Source organism: Vidua chalybeata, chromosome 1, assembly GCF_026979565.1.
Source record: "Vidua chalybeata isolate OUT-0048 chromosome 1, bVidCha1 merged haplotype, whole genome shotgun sequence".
NCBI lineage: Eukaryota > Metazoa > Chordata > Aves > Passeriformes > Viduidae > Vidua > Vidua chalybeata.
In genome coordinates this window covers 138,866,578-138,888,033 of record NC_071530.1, presented here as the reverse complement: position 1 = coordinate 138,888,033, position 21,456 = coordinate 138,866,578, and the positions used below count along the sequence as shown (strand labels likewise).

General features: G+C 40.6%; 1 protein-coding gene across 1 annotated transcript; it reads right to left on the bottom strand.

Moving 5' to 3' along the window:
- Window positions 1–1,099: 1,099 nt before the first annotated feature.
- On the bottom strand, window positions 1,100–21,154 carry SLC30A8 (solute carrier family 30 member 8). Its single transcript, XM_053953644.1, has 8 exons — window positions 21,075–21,154; window positions 12,823–13,031; window positions 8,868–9,014; window positions 5,157–5,310; window positions 4,452–4,641; window positions 3,967–4,072; window positions 2,238–2,372; window positions 1,100–1,245 (listed from the first exon to the last, which is right to left on the bottom strand). Exons 1-8 carry the CDS (start codon window positions 21,152–21,154, stop codon window positions 1,100–1,102), a joined length of 1,167 nt encoding a protein of 388 aa, XP_053809619.1.
- Window positions 21,155–21,456: the final 302 nt, after the last annotated feature.

Here is a 21,456-nt window from a genome sequence, read left to right as displayed (position 1 = left end):
AAGGGGAGGGGGAATGTGGGAGTGAGTGAGCAGTGGTTGGGAGTGCTTTTGGTGGAAATACTCAACTGGGGAAGCCATGACTTACATCTTGTTAGGAAATGTGGGAATTAGTTACCTAAAGGAGAGGCATGTCACTTCCCTTTACAATGAATGGCTGTGTGATGTGCCAAAGGCTTTTATAAATTATCTGATATAACTTCAGGGATGTAGTGTCACTGGTAACACCCCACAGGGCATTCTGAACTGTGACACCAGCTAGTAGGTTCACAGCAGGTCCCAGTTTTTCCTTTTCTAACAGACCTGGTCTGTTTTACGGTCATGACTCAGTGGTACCTTGTGACATGGACACACAGAAATCTTCAAATTCTCTCTCATAACTTATCATGGTGCAGCACTATTCAAGATATGGGTTAATAGTTCAGGCTCATGCCTGGCAGAAAAGAGCTTGCCTGAAGGCTAGCTGAAACATAAATAGGGCTAGCTAAAAAAACAAAAAGCTGTTTGCCAAATATGAATGGAATGAACTCTTTTGTGAGCCATTCTCTTGAGATCCATGGTACCTATTTGATACTTCCCTTAGTAGGCAGGAAGAGGAGTGTCTGCCAAAAGACAGGGAAAGCATCATCACTTTCTTCCCCAGATTTCTTCAACTCTTGTAATAATTAAATTTTTCTCTTTCATCCTGAGTGAGTGCTGAGTTTGCTTACACGAAACTCTCATTTAATTACACCTGTGATAATTTGTCCGTTGGTAATTTGAAGGTTGATTAGTTTTTTGTTACCTATAATTACAGACAGGCACTCTAAATGTTGCTTTACTGCCAATATGCTGGTCTAGTCAAGAATAATTTAGATATTTCTCTTGTAATTGAAAGAAACAGCTGATGGACAAGCAATCTAGCAAATGGCTGGATTTAATACTTGTTCTCTCATTGTAGATGATACCAACAAAGAAAGGCCCATGCTCTGCTTGCAATGGCAGGGCTTGTTATGTCAGCTAATTACCATTTGTTGTTAATCAATTACATTCAACCAGCACATATAGTCTCCATTGGCCTGTAAGAGGGGTGATGGTTATTTGGCATAGCACACTGCTGCCTTTAATCCTCGGGCTCTTGGCAGAAGACACAGTCTGGTTTCTGATCCTCTCCTGATTCAATCTGAATGGTGATGGAGTGGAAGCTGTAGTGCTCAAAGAGGGCTTGGGTAACATCTCTCAAAATCTTCTGGCTGTCTGTTGAGTCTGCTACAGATAGCAAGCAGAAAGTAATCAAAACATACATTTTGATAATACTTTAAAATATTGTATACTTCTAATATAGATATTGTATACTTATAGGATAGAAACTTTTAACAAGAGGTTTGTTTGAAAAGTGTTTCTTGTCCTTTTTATCCTCCTTTCAGGAACCTCCATGTCAGTAAACCTTTGTTCATTCAAATGTGGTTGGAATATGCAATTTTGGCAAGAGTTAAGCTAAGTTAAATAATCACCATAGAAATTCAGTTTGGCAAAAGACTGGAGGAAAGCAGAAATACTTAATAAAGATTAGTTCATCCAGTCAGGGAGCAGAAGCAGTGCCAAGTGATTTGGGTGGCTGATAGATCCTCTGTTTTTGGAAAGTGGGGACTCCATGGAGGACTTTACCTCTAGCCCTGTCCTTGGCCAAACACAGCTGGCTTTTTTTTTTTCTTAATACATAAAAAGCTGACAAACAGATAAGAAAATTGACCTGAGTAGTGGACAGTTTGTCAACTGGAATAAGAACTACAATTTAAAATAATATTTTAAAATATGAACTGGAGCTACCTCTAAACTTCATTTATTTTTAAAGATTGTTTTACTTCTGGAGATACATCAGGAATGCATATTGGCCCTGTAAGAATTTCTTGTAGAGATCAACAGTTTTCAAGTTTGATAAAATTGTGATAAAAATCTGGTTTGAGTTTAATTCTTTTAATTTATTTTAAATATCTTGTCATTTACTTTGTTGTCCCACAGCCTCTGCAGTTTTCAAGTTTTGGGCTAAGTAGAGGTCCCTGTTGTTTAGACAAAGTTTCTGGGAGGAGGATCTGAGAGCTTCATTTGTTATTATTGTTGATTTTATTTTTCCAACTAAATTATGACGATTTTTTTTAACAAGCAACAGATATACAGTCATCTTAATCTAAATCAAGGAAGACTGACCTTTACTAGACAGCAGCTGAATAGTTACTCCCTGCTTACAGAAATTTACTGACCTGTGGCAATGTGAGCAGAGAGAGCAGTTTGATTCATTGTCAGAGACCAAAGATGAAGGTCGTGAACAGACTCCACTTTTTCAACTGTTAAAATTCTTGCTTTTACAGCATCATAAGCAAATCCTTTTGATGTTCCTGGAAAGGAGAAATTGATGTAAAAACAATATTTTTAAGGGATAAGAATTGTGATCAATAGAGGAAAATGAATCATGAATCTTTATTCACTTAGATCATTTTTATAAAAGTATTCAATGCTTTGAAAAGCCCATCTATTTTGGAGTTCACTGTGCTGTATAATCTTATTCCTTGTTTTGAACTTCTCCATGGAAGGGTGAGACCCATGCATGTTTTAGGGGACAGTCTGAATGTCCAGTTTACAAAGGGTAGTGAGCTGTTTAGCCAGACCGTGTCGTGGTTTTCTACTGTCTTTTGTAAGTGCATCTCTATGCCTACATGAACAGCATGAACTCATCATGCTCCACTTGGATCAGTAAAGTGAAACAGCAGCTCCAGCATACAATTTATTTTCAGAAAATTCTGGGCAGAATATTCTACTTAGGAGATAGAACACTGTCCAGAGAGTTCCCCAGGAGGACAATGGGCTTTGTGCAGAGGGGAGCAGAGCACTGCTGACTTTGGCATGTCAGCACTGCTTACAGAAGCTGGGAGTCACTGCTTTTTGAAAGAGACTCCTGAGTGTCAGGGGTTGCTCCTCCTTCCTGGTAGTTTGATTTTTTTTTTCCCCCAGTAACCATGAGATCTGCTATTTTGGCAGCCAAAATACAGTCAGTTGCCATGCTCTTGCCTAAGTACACTTCTACATGGAAGAATCTCTATCTCACAATCACTGAAAGCAAACTAACACTCAAATGAAACTACTGTAATAGAATTTTATAACAGATATTTAATTTTTTTGACAGATATTTTATTTCTTGAAACAGCAGTAGGTGCAAGTGAAAGAAGAAATAGCCATGCAGGCAATCACACTGAGTCCCCATTCAAAACTTGCACTTTTAGAGCTACTGTTCCCTTTAATCCTCATGTCTTCACAGTTGAGAAAGAGGTTGCATTATATTATTCAATGTGAGTAAGGCAAAAACATGCATCTGTGACTGCTCAAATCATTTGGCCTTGCAAATCAAATATTCAGGTCCATAGCTGACAGGATTAAATATTGCTAAGCCTGTCTCTTGCTGCTGCTGTGCTGAGAATTGTCTATTCTCATGCACTGGAATGCAACTGGAAAGCTCCAACAGCTTGCTTTTCTGGACTCATGTAACCAAAAATCTTTTAAACTTCTGTCTCTTGCATTCAGCCTATTTCACATACACAGTTCAAAGCACAGCTGAAGCACTTTTTCTTGGCAAAGACTTATATTTCACATGGGTAAAGGAAATACACAACGAACAAGGTAAGTAGGCATCTCATATGCCAAAGGGGTGATAGAAAGAAATGCTACACATATGGCAAACAAAAGCAACTCAGAGCTCATTAGCAAAATACCAGTACAAAGGTTTTTACAAAAACTGGCCTTTGTGTAAACCTAATGTAATGGAAGAAAACAATTTTGATTAGAATTAGAAGTAGGTTTAAAGTGTGATCAGAATCATAAGAATATCAGAAACTGACAGAAATGTGCTATTATACTTTTTTTTCAACATATGTAAGCATCATGGAGAAAGCAACAGAAAAAAAATGCAAGTGTATTGATTCTGGAATCAGGTCCTACCTTCCATTAGCATAGTTAAAATATCCCTTAAAATCGTGACGGTAGTTGCCAAAACAAAGATGGAAAACACAAATGTGCAGATTGGGTCAGCTATTTTGTACTGTGGCTAGAAAAATATGAACAGACCACTTTGTTAATGTCATTATTGTAATTTTTAATTAGTTACCATGAAAGAATAATAAATTCCATTCATCTAGTACAGAACGAGTGCTTGCCTCCTTTGCCTGTTAGGGAGCCTCAGCACAAGGAATGAAGGTGTTACAGATGAAGAAAGGGAGACACCAAAATATCCAGTTGAAACAGCAAGAAGCAAGGGTTACACTCTCAACAGTTATTTCAGTTCCCAAGAATAATTCTCTTTAATACAATTACAGTGTGTATGATTAAGACAGAGGAAATATTTACATAGTACCTAGTGTCACAATGCTGTGAAAATAGTACTTACCCTTGATTGCAAGGCAGGCATATGAACTAATAAAACCAACCTTAAAGAAGATGATAAGTGCACTAATTAGCACACTAATACTCTGGAATAGATCTCCAATGGTATGCACAAAGGCTGCCTGCAGGCTGGCATTGCTCAGAGCTGGCTTTTCCAGAGGGGCTGACATGCGTTCCCTGGCTTGTAGCCCATGGCTGTGCCCGTGGCCAGTCTGGTGCAGAATTAGGCTTAGTCTGCAAGAGATGTAAAGCTGCAAATATCAGAGGATATACTGCATCTCTGAAAGCACTGAGGTCATACACATCACCACCCCTGTGACTTATGAATGCTGAACAGTAAAATCTGACACATTAAGTAGAAATGCAGAGGTGGCTGAGCAGACAATTCCTAGGTTTTCAGTGATTTGCATAATCAAGAAAGTCTGTGAATGGGATAATTAATGAGGCCTCATTTTCTATAGAGTTCTTGAATATTCTGACATATAATAAAAAGAGAGATGAAGAATAATCTTTTCCTGGGGTTTGTAGATTCATTTGCCTTCCCAGTGTGGCAGCTAACAGAAAGGAGAACAACTGCAACTTCCAATGAGAAGCAGGACCTCTCTTTTTGACCCCTTTCCATATCCTCATAGAGCTCATCAATACTTAATATTTTTGAGGCCATTATCTCTCTACAGTTTTTTTTAATTGAATTACAGCAGCAGGTCCAAGGTTCAAATGTCATATGAGAGGAGAACAAAATAACTTACAGGATGTTGACGAGCACAGCACAAGCAGAGGTAATGAGCATCACTGTAGCATCAATATCGTAATCTGGGTGCAGCAGCCTCATGCAAGCCAAATATGTCAACACACCAGTCACCATCCAAACTATTATCATAGACATCAAAGCTCCCAGAATTTCTAGGAATGAAAAAAAAAACCTGATTTTAACAGTCAGAATAAGAATGCAAAGAAATTTAAGAGGCTGATGATAATGGTTCCAGGTGTATGAGCTTTATAGCCAGGAGAGCTGCTTCATGTATGCTGGCAGTCTTAAAGCTCACAAAGAATGGGCCAACCTCCTTTTTGATCATAGTAAATCCAGTGGCTATCCAGGGTAGCCTTGTGCATGTGATGGCCTAACCCTGTTCTACCTACTCCTGCTTTTGTCCCCTTTCCAGTGCTGAGTTCATGCAACATTCTAAGAAATTGGAGATATGTAAAAGATCATCTGGGGAGTTCTGGGAGGGACAAAAGGAGTTTGCCTGGCCCTGACTGTGGTGTGAAACCCATAAAGACCAGCCCTCCTCTCTCAACAAGATTATCTTCATCACAAGAGCAGAGGTTTGAAGGAAGGAGAGAGGTACAGCCTCCCCTGTTTCTGCACACCTCTCACCACTTCACATTTCAGAAAGACAGTAGCAGCTCCCAACGAGGTCCTGTCAGCAAAACTTATCCTAGAACTCATTCTGCCAATGCCACAAAGTAATTTTTGTGCCACCAGCTGTGATGAGAACAAAAGAAGTTATTTTTTCCCTGAGGTAGCAAAATTTAATTTTGTCTCTATTGGCTTTGAGTTGGGCTCAAATAAATCCAGTCCCCAAGGCCAGCTTTTATTGCACTGTTACAGGAGAGGTGCAGGGAAGTGCATATGAACGTGCAGCATGCTTTTAATAGGATATGGGACTAGTAATTGCCATGTGACTTGAATGGGTAAATGAGCACAACTGAGACAATACCAAAGAAAATGCAAGCTCATATTAAAGTGAAAGGCAGTAGATAGTCAGAAAGCATTTGCACAGACCTCCACTGACAATCCATTAAAACAGCTTATGATTTTTTATATAATTTTATGGGGATCCCCTCTTTTGCAGGCTGAAAAAGCTTAGGCAACTGTTTTGCCTAAAACTGGAAAATAATAGATCGAAGTGCATCCACAGGGGAATCTAGTTTTGCTTACATATATCCTACAATTATTTTTCTCAAGTTGCAGGTTGAACCTCTGCAACCTCTGCAACCTTGGCCCACCTGAAGGTGTTAACGGCAGTGCCATCATTGGCTTGAAAGCAGCCAAGAGCTCTTGTGAACACATGTATCCACCTGTGTGGATTTATGCATATCTTCAATAACAGGACATGTTAGTGGTAATCTTTACATATTAATTTTCAATGGAGTATCTTGGCAAAAGTTTAGTTAAGCTTGCAGATCAGTTCAGCAGCATTAAATACTTCACTTGAGATGTTCTCACTTTTTTTCGGAACTACTAGCACTAACAGAGCACAGCAAACAATACTGTAGGATTGTGTGAGAATCTCTGAGTACAGGTGAGGAAAATTAAGGTGCAAGAGAGGTTTTGTATCTGAAAATAGTTTGGCTCACACTATCAATTTTATTCAATATTATGTTTCTGTGTTTGTGAAAGTAGCTGCACTGCTTTGGCATGGAGGGCAGGAGGCATTCCGATGGCTAAACCTGAGCACTGCCATAAAAAGTCTTTTCATGACAATCTCTATCAGTCTGAGGGAAGCAGTGAAGAAATGTCCTCCAGTGTCATGGAGAGCTGCACCTGCAAGACCTTGGTAGTCAGTGAAGAGTGACTTTGCCACCTGGCTGCTCTCAGCTACTCTATTAAGGTGCTCACCTGCATATTAAACTGAGAATATAGCTGGGAAAATAAGCAAGAAACAGGATAACAATCATGGAATGCAATTAAATAGCTTCTAACATTTGATGCAAGGCTCTTTTTGCTACCAGGATAAAATGGGCAATAAAGGATTAGTTTTGAAGTTCTGCATTGCAATGACAAAATAAAAATAATTTAGTTCAGACTGAGGATGAAGTTACATGAAGTGGCTGAACCTGCCTACATCAGTAAGAGAGGTCTCTCACTCCCCCCCCCCCCCACCCAGGATAAGAGACAATAAACATAATAAAAGTAATGGTAGATCAACTGATGTTAAGTAGTAGTTTACTAAGGCTGCAAAATTCAGCTGTGTGTTGTCTACATAATGTCAACCATGCTTGGGCTATACTGAACCTCCCACTCACCCAGCAGCCCGTTTCCAACAGAAGAGCTGGTAGCATACACTTAGGGAGCTACAGAAAGACAGGAACAGTATGGCATATGCCTTCCCTGGTACCCTCTGCTGCTACAATCAACCTTGGCCTACAGACATTGGAGTCAGAAGCTGTTTTTGGACTTTACTACTAAACATCCTTGAAGCATTTATTATCTGAGTCTTTGACCCTGGTGCACAGGTGTTCTGAGTAATTTGAGGTACACTAACACCTCTATGCATGGCTTGACAAGGTGTATAATTGACTTCCAGAGTGGTAACTGGATTTCAAATGGCATAAATCATTTACATATAAGCAACAAAACTGAGCCCTGAGACATCCAACATGAGACTTACTTTCAGACAGAGACAAAAAAATTGCCTACCTGTAGGCATTACCTAAGTGTCTAAGCTCCCTCTGTGGACAGCAGACATCAAATTAATGGTGATTGACACAGTTCCCTTCTTCACTGGCTGACTGGGAACACTTACTGGTTTCTTAGCTATGAGTGTCTGGTCACATTTGACAGTCCCTGGTTTTGTGCTTGGCACCTTCTGCAGGTTCCTACAGGTGTTGTGCAACAGCTGCCATTCCCATGCATAAGCCTCTGACATCCTAGGGAGGTACCACTGGACCTCCATGTTTAGGAGGCTGAATGGAGTCAAGATTTCTGTTGAATATATCAGAGACTTTGACCTTGTGCTTAAAGGTGCTCACATGCATGTAGGCATTGATATTTAGGTGTCTAAATCTTGAACAGACTCATAATCCCAGAAAATTATTCTCATTGTTAGTATTTTGCCAGTGTCTTGTCTTTTGTAAAAACACTTGTGTTTGATTGTCAGGCTTTTGGTATTAGGTATCATCTGTAAAATGGTTCTTTTAGGTTGAAGACAGAGTACTTTAAGAACCTGTTTGCATCTGACAAAAACCAACAGCAATAAAGAGATATGAAAGGAGAGAATCTAGAGCAGGGTAAATGTTAAAGGATCTCACTTTTCTACAAATGTAACATTGTGGACTTTTAAAAATAATTTAATCATTTGCTTTAGAAATGGAGCAAACCCTAATTTTTATGGTTTTTGTTGCTTTTATAGAAACTTGTTGCATGAGTTGAGAGCTCAGTTGTCTACACACTCAAGTCACTGAGAGAAGTTGTTGTTATTTTCAACCAAGGTTAGCACCAGCCCAAAACTATAGTAAATAATGAACTGAAAGACATGCTTGTAGATGAGGTGACTCTTTACTTCTTTGAAATGCACTGCTTTACTGTGTTTTGTGTCCTGAGAGTTGTGGGAGCATTAGTGCACTATCTCTAAATGCCTGAAGACCTGTGTTGGACATCAGCTTGTTCTCTAGTCCCTGGCTATGATAACTTCCTTTTCCCATTCCACATGTTCATGATGTGACATGTTTGCTACCTGCTCGCTGCCACCCAAAAGTGAACTGTTTGGTAGGAGGTTTGGAGGTGAGCCACAGCGAGAAGAGGCTGATCAGGAAGCTTGTCAGGTCCACCAGGATGTGTGCTGCGTCGCTGACCACTGCCAGGCTCCCGGCGATCTGCCCACCTGTGTGAAACACCCGTCTGGATCACGGCTCTGCTCAAAAGGTTGAGCCAACCAGATCAAACTCAAGACCTGTTTTGCTGAGAATCAAAGGGAACACTCAATTTTCAGTCATCATACACAAGACCCAAACCTCTTCAAACACCTTCAAAAATATTTCATTTCGTACCTCATTCGTGCAGTGAAAGGGATGAATTAATAGAAATACATAAGCCAAATTTCTTAGTTAGAGAGAGACCTAAGAACAATAAGAGTTGTGATACATTAGTTCTGTAGTTACATTACTGTTGAACCGTTTGACTATTTTATTATCAGATTTTTTTCTGAAAAGCCATATTTTTGTGAAATTCCGTATTAGGAATCACATTTCCAGTATCCTCCCACTATCTTTTCATAGAACATCGATATTTTTATGTATGTACAACAGTTCAGAGACCTAGCTTATGGGATTCATTTCCTATTTGTTACAGGAAAATATGCATGTTCTTCCTGCTGCCTGACTGTTTATTTGTCACAGGCAACACTAAAACAGGAATACATGGAAAGATCCCAGTAGAAGAACTGTGATAAGCAATCAACCATTTTAGTGAGGGCATGGAGAAAAATGTTCTGTTCTCAGGACCAATCTATCATTTTGAATCTGTAATGCATGACTTAACTTTCCTGCTAGAGCCCAAAAATGTGGTTGAATATCATTTTACTCTGTGGGGGTTTGGATTTATGTGGATTCTGAAGAAAAAAACCCCACCAAATTCAAATCATTTTGGGTTATTTTAATTCACATTTCTTTTACTCAGTAATATCATTATTTTGCCAAATTCTTCTAGCCATATCTCAGGCCTAAAGGCAAATCCAAATAAACTAAAAGTTTGCATTAAACTATCCCAGCTCCTGGTGGCTGCAGAAGACAAGGATCCCAGGCAGGACACTGTCCTTCCAACACATTACAGCAGGGGAATCTCCTCATCAAAGCACAAATGTAGAAAAGTAGAAATGCGAAATAACAGAGCCAAAACACCTAGTTTCTGCATCTGACAATGCATTTCCATTCTTCAGTCATTTAATTAATTTCAGCTCACACATTTCTCCTGACCACAACCTGTATGAGAATTAATGAATCCTGAAAACTATCATAAAATACCTCATTCAAATCTCTGGCAGCATACCACTGCCAAAAGGACATGTACATATATTTCTTATTTCCTTATAGCTGGAGCATTTTCATGCCAGCAGGATGGACTGTTTAATTTCCTTATGTATGCCTATTTTTTATTAGAATACCTAACACCATAAGTTTTCTCAGTGCAGAATTTTGCTCAGTTACTTCCCAAAAGGGAGAAAGCATGGCTGCAGAATCTAGGGGCACCTCATTCCTTGTGGTAAAATGAAAAATTCATCAGAATAAGTATTTCCCAGCACATGCTCAAATGTAAATGCACAGATACTTTTTGGTCATGGCACATCTCTTAGACTTTCACTGTTTTCAGGGTAACTGTAATCTCAAGAGGGAGGCGGTTCTGCTTAGCAGGGGGAAGAAGGCTTGTTTGGCAGTGCCCACATGTTAATAACCCAGGCATCAGGTATTTTTCAGCAAACAAATATGCAGGTCACAAGCTGTGGGCAAAACCATATTGCATTTTATATACTCTATTTCCATGTTCTGTGGGACAGCATCTCAAAAACTTGCTGCTAGCTTGCTGTCTTTCAAAAAATGTCTGCAAATTATTATTTTATGTATTGCTGGCATAACTAATGGCTTGGGTGAGTTTCAGAGATCTCAGTTTGCTTAGCTTAGCACTTGTCTCACTGATCAAGTTTTTATGTCCTGCTCTGACATGAGACCACATGCAGTGTTTATCTTTCTTTCTACTGCCCAAGTGGAAGTGCTTGGAAATCCATTTGGTCCTTAACCACCAAAAATCATTGGAAATCACTTTCATATCTGGGCTACACACTGGGTGGTATTGGTCTGACTGATACCTCCAGATCTATGGAGATTGTGATGGATCTGCCTTAGAAGAACAGAAGGTAATTGTCTTTCAAAGAGAGTTGGTAGTGTATCAGGCTCAACCAGCAATGCCCTGTTTGGGAAACCAGTAATGGCCAGCACAGATGGTTTGAGAAAAAATATCATGGAAAGATCTAGGCATTCAAAGAAGCACAAGTTTCCAACTTCTCTGAGAGTGATACACTTTGTTTCTTCTATTTAGCAGAATAATTCCCATGGAAGCTGTTTGCCCTCAGAGGGCAAGGAGAGGAGGGGAAGATACTCTTTATCTTCAGGAGTAAAATAAGTGTCATAGTTATAGGCTTTTACAGCTTTTTATCAATACTCCCAACAAGTGGCCTTTAAGACTTACCATTCCCTATAATGGATGTTTATAGATTTATAGACCACAAGCAGTAGAAATTGTCAGTCACTCAATGGTCAATCATCAGGCACAGCAGTCTTGCCTAATGATTAAAAATATTAAATGTATGGTTCATAATTACAAAAATCTCCACAGAGAGCTGTCTGTAACTGCAGTTAATAACTGGTTTGTCAAAGTTTAATGGTCTGAAGCAAAACGGTCTTCAAGCCTGTTACTTAAGCTGTCACTGCAAAAAAGCTGCATGATTCATTAAGCAAAATGAAACATTTAGCTAACATATTATCTGTCCTTCCAATTACCCTCTAGCACAGCCACATTCACCAAAGTTAAACCTACTGATTATATGGTTTTGTTAATAATGCATTACTTCTGGCACTGGAAATTACTGCATGGGGATTAGCAGTATGCACTGGTTTTCATGGGGGAAATGCACGTGACTGACAAACAACAGGGCTTCATGCAGAGGGAGCACGTGGGAGGGAAGCTTGGAGAAGTCCCTGCTGGGTTTGGCAGCCAGAGGAGAAGGCAGAAATGCAGCAAGTCTTTCAGTGCCTCCACTTCTTAATTGCAGGGAAGACAAAGTCTTTCTGTTTCATTTTCATGGGGCTCCAGAGATGTCTGAGCTGGGAAAATATGGGTTTCAGAGGCCTTCCTGGCTGATTTTTGTTACTGGAACACATATGGCAAAAGTCTGTGGGATTCCCCATGCCTTCCCTTACCTCAGCTCACTGCAGAGAAGGGCAAATTAAAGAGCCAGGAACTATCAGGTGGATATAAACATCACAGAATCCATGGAGAGAGCAGAGCAGTGAGACAAAATGAAAGCCAATATTCTATGAGCAAGCCAAATACTTATGTGGGATGTTGTAGGGTGGCTCCAGAAGTGAAAGCTAATTAGGGAGGGGAATAATCTTCCATTGATCCAGAGACACACCAGCAGGCCAATTTAAAAGATAAACGTGCCCTGATATAAATACATTGACTTTACTGTAGAAAAACAGATGGTGAATCTGGCCCTGGATTTACCTGAATTTTGAAAAGACTCTTGCATTTATTTTCAGATCCTACTGCTAGCAGCCTCTATCAGTGCTGAGGTCTCATTGGCCTGGATAACTTTTAATCTTTTAAAAAGAATGTAACTCAATTTATTAGAAAACCTTTGTGATGCTAAGACATGCATCAGTCAAGCTTAAAGACCTGGAAGAACAGTTCAGACCATTTACTGATCTTTGCATTCCTACCAGATGCAATCCTTGAATGAATATATGAAAATATTTTGATAATTTCACTTAAACCCTCTCCTCCCCCCAATTCTTTAATGACTGGGAACAAAGGAGAGTTATTTAATGCCAGGTGGGTTCACCCCTGTCAGCATGGTCCCTGCAGTCCCAAGGCAGGAATGTGGCTGTGCTGGGCACCAGACTGGGCTCTTTTTGAACACGCATACTTCCCTGTTATCTCAGCAATCATGAAGAAGGTGCAAATTACTGATGCTACACAGAGCTTCCTCCTGGCTTGATGCTGCTCCCTCTTTCTGTTCTCATAGGCCTGTGAGTAGATGTGACAGTGATAGGCTGGATTAGCTCCTGCAACGTCTGCTTCCTGCTGCTGCCTCTCTTCATTTGGATTCTTCTGAAGCCAGCTCATCCTTTGGGATAGAAAGAAATATAAGGTTAAAAAAGAAAAACCTTGGCTACTCAGGTATCTGGCCCTACAGTCCCAGAAATTATGTAATTAATGCTTTCAAAGGGTAAAAGCAGCATTGGGAACAGCAGTGCAGGTCATAGAAGAGGCTTGCTCGCACAAGCAAGGCTCTGTGGGAGGGAGCTGCACATGAAATGAGTGTTCTGGCTGTGTTTCCCAGCTCTTTGGCCTCTCCTACATCATTTAGCAGCTTCTGAAGCACAGGGTGGCTTTCTTAGGCTGCATATCTCATGCACACCACATGATTTTAAAAAATTATACCTCATGCAAATAGCTACCAAGTTCAGCATAACATGGAGAAAATTGTACTAAAAATTCAGGATTTTATTCCCAACAGCTTTGTCAGGAAGACTAGTCAAAAAAACACCCCAAACTTCTTTTTCTTAAATATCATCGTCTAAAGATATTTGTCTCCTCTCTTTGCACACAGAACTATTTTATCTTAAATTTCCACATAAGTACAAAATCTAACAATATTGCAGTATAGAAATAGAGACATTCCAGCTCAGCATAGAGCCTGAGCATAGAAAATATTAGCCAAAAAAATCTCAAAAGTATTCAAAAATCAAAGAAATCAATTCTCCATAGTACATATAACCCATAGTACATGTAGAATTTGTGCCACTGAGTTCATGGTAAGGTGAGAAGTCCAGCAGAAGTGTCTCTTTGAACATTGCTCCATCACAAAGTGATTTTTCAGCCAAGTCTGCTCTGCCATAAAACCTCAGTACTGTGCCTCTCAGTGTTCCTGCACAGGAAACACAGGATGGGGGTAGAGAGGTCTGGGGCCAAGCTCATTGCACGGCAACTGTGGGAGCTCCTGGATGACCATGATGTTTGGGGCACTCAATAGAACAACCATGAGATTCCCCCTGGGAGGCCCCAGGGTGGTTTGCTGAGCAAGGATATTCCCTTCTCCTTATCTCTCAACAGAAAAGAGCTTAAATTGCAAAAACACCCTCTAAACCCCCTCCTAGGTGTACTTAAAACCAATTCTGCCGAGATGAACACACACCCCGTCCCTATAACCACGTGTTGCAGCTGTTTGAGGTCTGTGTGTGTAGCCCCTGCAGGAACACAGCAAACTCCACTGCTTTTTTTTCCAAGTCTGAAATTAGCCTGGGGGCAGGATGTGAGACTGGGCTTAGTTTCCCCAGTAATAACAGTGGCTTTTCCCCATTTTGATTTCAGACTTTCCGCTGGGACTAGGAAGAATTGTTTCTTCAGTTGAAGGAAACCTGTGCTCCAGGAAGTAACATGAATCCTGGTGACTTTCTGTAGTGTTTCTGCACTGTTTATAGAAGTGTCAAGATGCCTAAAATCTCACTGGAAAGAAATCAGCTGGTGGCTGCCAACCTGAAGTAGTCAATGTTCAGAAAAAAAAAACTGTACTGAAATCACAAGCTTTTTCCAGCTGCTTTTTTTGGGCGGCCTGAGGGGGCCGCAGCTGCTCAGCAGGTTTGAAGTTCTGCCAGATGCCCCACACTGGTGGGCAAGAGGCAAAGACACCTGCAGAGCTGATGCCTTGGCCTTTTATGTTCATCAACATCACAGAGGTACTGACGAAAGAAGAGCTGACCCACCTTGGCAGCCAAGCCCTGCAAGTGAATATAATCAGTGTGGATTTGGTTCTGTAAATATTGAAATGTTCCAAGGGTGCGATGTTCCCCTGAGTCAGCCTGTTTCCCAGCCAGATTAGCATGTGGTCTCTGTTTGCTCAGTCGAGGTGACTGATTCCCCCTGTACGTGAGGAGCTTGTGTGAAAGAGCAACTAGTCAGATTTAATGTCTGATGCTTGGAGACAGTGAGTTTTCTCAGTTCTTCTGTCAGCATTTTCCTTTATTTTCCTCACAACAACAAATAAATAGGAGTTGGACTGTCTAGGGAATGGGCTGCCCATCTGGCAGCTGGGGTCCCCACCAGCCAGTCCTTCTCCAGTCCTTTAGTTTTACATTTATCAGGTTCCTTATGTGCACTGTGTCATTTTTTGTACAATATTTTACTGATGAATTAGACACAGAAGGTACCACAAATTAATTCCTTCCAGATGGCTGAATAAAATGCTGTAGTTCTCTCACTCTCCCCTGGAGATCAGGGCAGGCAAGATTTTCTTTCTCATGATCTCTCTCTGGAGTTAACTTCCAATGCTTTTCTATAGTTTGCATGTAAAATTAATTTCCCTTTACCTCAATTTTCATCAGCTGGCATTGAACATTAAAATAATCTTAATGACATCAGTCATGATCAGCTCAACAGCCTCTCAGGCAGGAATGCCAAAATTACCACTGCATATTCTGAGCCACCAAGTCCTTTCCTTGTTAGCAAAATAGGTCGCTCTGTGATCTCACTCTCTTTTGGTTTTTGTCTTTCAGTCTCTCTGTCAACTAACAAAGCCTCAGGGCATCACTGAGGGGCAGGAAAGCTCTGTCCGCAGACCTTGCTGGACAGATGCAAAAGCAAACAGAGACAGTATAAAACCACAAATGTCACATTTTTCTGTCTAAAGGGTACCTAAATAAAAGTGCCCCAGTTGCCAGAGGTGGCAAGCATTCACTGCTCCCTTTGAACTTGCAGAACAGCATCTGGCCTGATGAGTTGGGAAAACTCCTGCCAGCTCCTGTACGTAACCATTATTTTTCTCTTTCAAAAGCTGCCTGCCACTAATTAAAAGAATCTAAGAATCTAAGAGGCAGTTTTATAAAAGTGTGAATCAAAAGCTTAAGGTGCAAAGATCAGCTCTGTTAGACCAGAAACTCCTTCATAGTATTTTAGAGCAAGATGTAGCCTTTGAGTTTCAGGTCTCTGTGCCAGCATATTGCAGAGTCACTGATTAAAAAATAATCTTTTCTCCATTTCAAATTCTCTTTTCTTTGTAAAAAAGATAGTCAGGGGAATGTCACTGAAGGCTCCTACTGAGTCATGCCTGGAGGGGGGAAGCAGAAAATATTAATACATATTGCAGATTTCACACAAATCATTAGGTTTTTATTACAACTTCCTTTCTGTTTATTTTCACTTGTTCTGCTGGTTGCCTTGATCTGCAGGCTTGTGGGAATAATTGCTATCCTCCTAGACCATTATGAGTTCCCCCGTCACAAGAGGAAAATGTGGAATCACTGCGCTTTCCACAGGAGATCATCTCCTTCATGAGGGAAAATAGTAATTTTCTGGTGCCTGAAAGGATAATGAAACTACCTTCAGAGAAAAATTCATCAAAGCCATTGTCACCTCCCTTGTGCTGGCACCATTCCGATTTCAATTGATGTACCAATGTGGAATATTTTCAAGGTATTTAAGACCCTGTTAATAACCTGGCTGTCCAGTTTCTCCTTTTTCTTACTGTGGGCACAAAATAAAGGCAAATGTTTATATGTTGCATATATTTAGATGTCCAATAGATAGGAATGCCTCAGTTATCTTATTTGGCCTCATTTTGAGGGCCTAGCCCTGTATGCATAAATGTATTGTCAAGAGTTTTCCTTCTACATAACACTATAACAATAGCTGACTGGAGGCAGACCAGAAGTGCATGTAGCCAAGTATCCAAATTCTGTCATGAACATGAAGGAATATATAAGGTCAAAGTACCAAAGAGGAACATTCCCAGAGGGTTACTGCTCCCCAGTTCTGAACCAGAGCTCCTGTCCAACATCTCTTTGCAGATCTTTATTCTACAAACCCAGCTGACTTGAAAGTATCGAGTTCCACAATTTAATTATGATGTGTGTAAAAATAATGTGTCTTTTGTCACTCTGGAGCTGTCTGCCTGCTATTTTAATTAGTTCTAATACTGTTAGAAATTACTGACTATTCCCTGTTTACCTGCCTCACATCATTCATGATTTTGTGTATCATTGTTATACCTCTGAACCATCAATTTTCTGAGCTGATGCCCTAGCTATTTAATTTCTGTTTCATATAACTTACTACCTTGGTTCTAATTTTCTTTCTGGGCAAAACTGAATTGGGCATAATGGAGATGGCATATGGCCAGTACTGGGAAGACACAGCCCATTCTGCAGGGTCCTAGTGTCATCTGCAGGGGGGCAAAGCCAATGGGTTTGAGTTTGCTGAGTCTGCTAAGTTACTGTGTGCTACTGGGCCAGCTGGCAAGCCAGTGCAAAGGAGACAACCACAGGCCTCTCAGCTAACACAGTCCAGAGATCACAAGAAACACCCATCATCCTCCTAAGCATTGATTCTCTAAAGGATAAGGAGTGGTGGAAAGCCTATATTTGATGAGAACTCTTTGATCTCCTAAGAGTTTTCATATCACCTGCAGGAAAGGAGAAAAAGAACAAAATATTTCTTATGTGCTTGCTATAGAAAATCACTTGTCACCTGAAGAAATCATCTCCCAGGTTCACTTCAAACTTTTTGCTTGCTGGTATGAGCCTGGCAGACAGGAACCAATTAGGAGTCTAAGGCCTATAGACAGGAATACCTACAGGTAAATGTCCTGTGTTACAAACTTTTCCAAGAAGACAAATCCTAACATTTCCATGCAACTTTCCTGCTATCAGCATTGTCCACTGCTGGGTTTTTCCCCACCTTGTCTTTTGTCTCAGAGACAAAATAAAAACCAAAACTTTGAGACTTAAAGCCTTGAGTTTCACTTGCGTGATGGTATTCAAAATCACAATATTAAGACAGATAAAGAACATAATAAGAAATCCATGCTGGATCAACCCAAAATCTAGCTTGTAGCATAGCTGGCACAATCAGATGCAAATCCACTGATTTATGAAGTGGGATATTGAATATTTCTGGTCAATTTACAGTGATATGTTGCCAGAAAGAATTAAAAATACTCTTGCCTGTCTTCATTCATGGAAAGTTGAGGAATTTGGTCAAGCCATTACCTAGACCGTGATAAAGGGTTGTCTAGATCACTATATAGGTGATAACAAATAGAAAAAAAATAGAATATAAATGATTAGTCATTAGAAGAACTTATTCTGTTTTAATACCAGTACTGACTGCGAGAAGACCAAACAAAACTATCTCAGAGACCTAGTTCACACCTAAATTAAAGACAAATGATGTATGACTTACGGAAGTATGAAGCAGGAAGTTCTGAGTGCTCAGCTTCAGACCCTGTAACCATTATGGTTCAAACCCTTCCTCAGGTCTGGTGGGAAGTGGTGTCCTGTCCTGAGACCCATCCTGTGCAATGCCTTCCTCTGTTACCTGGAGGAGGAGGTGTAGGGCACCCTGATCACATTGGCAGATGATGCCAACCTGGAGGTGCAGCTGATGGATTGGAGGGCAAGGCTGCCGAGTCTGCAGGAAGAGCTCAACAGGAGCCATCTAATTTCACAAGAAAAAATACAAAGTCCTGCACATGGGACAGAAAGATTTGTGAGACCATATCTACAATATCGTGTCCAGCTTTGGGGTCCTTAGCACAGGAATGATCAGTAAATCAGTGCAGGTTCAGCAGAGGGTGACCAGGATGATTAAAGGCTGGAGCACTTCTGGGGGGACTGGACTTTTTGTGAGCACCTAGATGCAACCTGCCAATATTCTTGAGGAGACTATTGAGAAGATGGAGCTTTATTGCTCTCCATGGAGGAAGGATGAGGTCATTGGTCATAATTGAAACAAGTTCTGATTGAATTTAAGGGGAAAAAAAAGTTTGTGAAATTAATTCCCTATTGAAGCAGATTGCCCAGAAAGGTTGTGGAGTTTCTATCCTGAGAGATTTTTTTCAAGACTAGACTGGAGACAGCCCTGAGCAACATTATTCAATCTCTTAGTTGGACCAGAGACATTCTTAAGGTCCCTCCCAACATGAATTGTACTATAAACCTACAACTGATCTGACTTTCAAAGGGCTCAGTTGAAGCCTATTCCCTTTTAAGCATTTCAAGTTTGACATGGGAAGCCGTAATACATCCAAACTATCTAGTGAAAACAGACTGGTCTTGCATGTGCAAAACATTCTCCTCCACAACCCTGAGTGCAGGGAAAGGGGTCAGCTTTCAGGCTTCATACTCACATGGTCAAGATAAAACTGTAATGATAAAACTATATAATGATGGCATTTATTAAAAAGAAAGAGGCTGGGAGATAGCAAGGAAATAGGCAATCTGTGTGTGAAATAAATTCTGTTGAAAGCATTAGAGCTGCTTATTAAAGCTACACATGGGGGACAGAAAAATGTGGTAATTAATACCAAAGGCTAAGGTAAGCCTATTGCTACTGTTGGCTTAAGACAGCTGCTCTGTGAGCCCAGGCCCAGAGGGCTGCATCCCCTCATGGGCTGGCTGTGGCTCACAGGCTGGAACCCTGGGTCACTGGGCTGGCACCCCAAGTTGCTGGATGCAATGGGAAGCAGGGCAAGGGCTTCCCCTGTGTTACCAGCTCTTTCCAACAGGAGGGAGACTCTGGCTCTTGGGCCCCATTTTTGGTTATTTCTGGAACAGAGTAATTAAATTGTGCAGTTAATCAAATTTCATCTGGCAGAAAAAGCAAAATGGAGAAGCAGCACAAAAGCCACATGGCTGGGTGACAAGTCCTCTTCATTTTGGAGAGCTGTGCTACCACCTCCATCATTCAGCCACCTCAGGACCACCACTGTGGAGCTCTCCTGGGACCAGCCCTCCAGCTCAGGGGCTATTGCATGTAGCGGCAGCATAAGTCCAACAATTGCAATTGCTGCAGCAATTCACCCCAACTAATTTCAATCCTAAATTAAGAAATAATTATCAGAAAAAATTTGACTCCAGAAGGTGTGTCTCACATGGGAGGATCAGCTGCCAGGGATTCTTGCCCCCATTGTGTATCCTACCCTTCTGCTTAGCAGGGATATTCCCCATTACCAGTGATCCAGGGGAAAAAATGCTTCCTCACAAGGCAGCCTAGCAACTGTCCCTGTCTCAGGGGACCATATAATTGGTTTGCCTAGTGTTGTCCTTTGTGTCCAGAGGTTGCAAAGGGCCAAAGGACCTCAAGCACTGAAGCTGTGCGCACAAAATTGCAAACTTTCAAAAAAACACTGAGTGTCTTCAATAACTAAAATGAACTGCAGAATCATATGGGATCTTTTTGAAATATAAATATTACCACAGAAGTCATTTTGGACAGTGCTATCTATATTTATGGAGGCATGTAATAATATTTAAAAAATAACCCAGACATTCAAATGACTAAAATACGATGGCACTGACCCCAGTATAAGAACATGAAGAGACAGATTTCCATTTGAACTGACAGTGTTTACGCCAAGTTTCTGTCCCACATGTTTTAAGAGAGCCAAGCAATAAATAACCTGAAAACCAATGAGATAATGGAAATGTCAAGAGGTGCTAAGCTGCAACTGAGCAGCTATTTTCTTTTAAAAATACTTGCTAGTCTGAGTCAAGAGGAAGAATGAAAAAAGGTTAAACTGCAAAACTATTTTGTGATAGACATTTATAGTCATCTTTTTAACCCCATCAACAGTATCTCATGTTTTCAGAGGATCTTTCCTCAGTCAAGCAAACATTTATTCACTGGACCACTGGCATACAAGAGGTACATTAACTCTAAGCCAAACAAACTATCCACAAGAATAAAGCATCACCATTCTTTCAAACCAAATGGATAATTTAGACATTCAAGCATGAAGGAACCTTGAGCCAAACATGGTGTCAATAGCACAATTATAATTCAGCCTAAAATTGCAGCATAATCGATGAGGTTTTGCATCCTACAATAAATCTACTAAGCTTATAAAATACATAGCTAGAGACACTTGCTTCAACAGTTGATTGGTTCGATCCATCACAGACACAGACACATCAGACTGCTGTCTAGTAAATGCTTCAAATATCTAATAAGAAAGTTTGGGAAGGAAAAAATTGAACAAAACATTTTGAAAGTAGTAACATGTATGCACAGTGAAACTTTCCAGACTTTGACTCCTGCAGCCGGTTGGCAGATTGGTGGTCTCATATTGCTCTAACACAGAAATGTTAGTGAAGGAAACAAAGAGTTGTGTTACCTGTCTAGGGCCAACGAGTACTTCTTGATGTCCCTCTCACTCACAAGACAAGTTCTTTCAAGACCCTTTTCAGCAGCCATGAAGAAAGTCAATGGGATTTTGCTTGTTTTTTCCCTTTAAATTCTCTTTTCTCTATCTGAAGCGATATGGGCAGAAATGTCCTCTTGACTTATGCAGATGTCTCTTCCAAATATTTTAAAATGAAAACGTTTTAATAATTTTCCCAATAAACCTGAGAGAAACTGCGAGGGAAAGCTGCTTTCCTAGTGCCGGTGGCGTCACTACCATGCCAACCAGTAGCTTGCTGAGCATGTCAGATTGGAGACTTTGGGCCTCCCTCCCTGTTTTTCTTTTTTTTCCTTCCATGTTTGATGGTGGATCT

What these genes read in the sequence shown, in the direction of transcription:
- SLC30A8 (XM_053953644.1), bottom strand. Translation starts at nt 21,154, where the DNA reads ATGGCTGCTGAAAAGGGTCTTGAAAGAACTTGTCTTGTGAGTGAGAGG. An exon ending in GATAACAGGGAAGTATGCGT is followed by an intron (nt 9,015 to 12,822) that starts GTTCAAAAAGAG and finishes TGTTTCACACAG; the next exon opens with GTGGGCAGATCGCCGGGAGC. An exon ending in CACTTATCATCTTCTTTAAG is followed by an intron (nt 4,073 to 4,451) that starts GTTGGTTTTATT and finishes ATATTTTTCTAG; the next exon opens with CCACAGTACAAAATAGCTGA.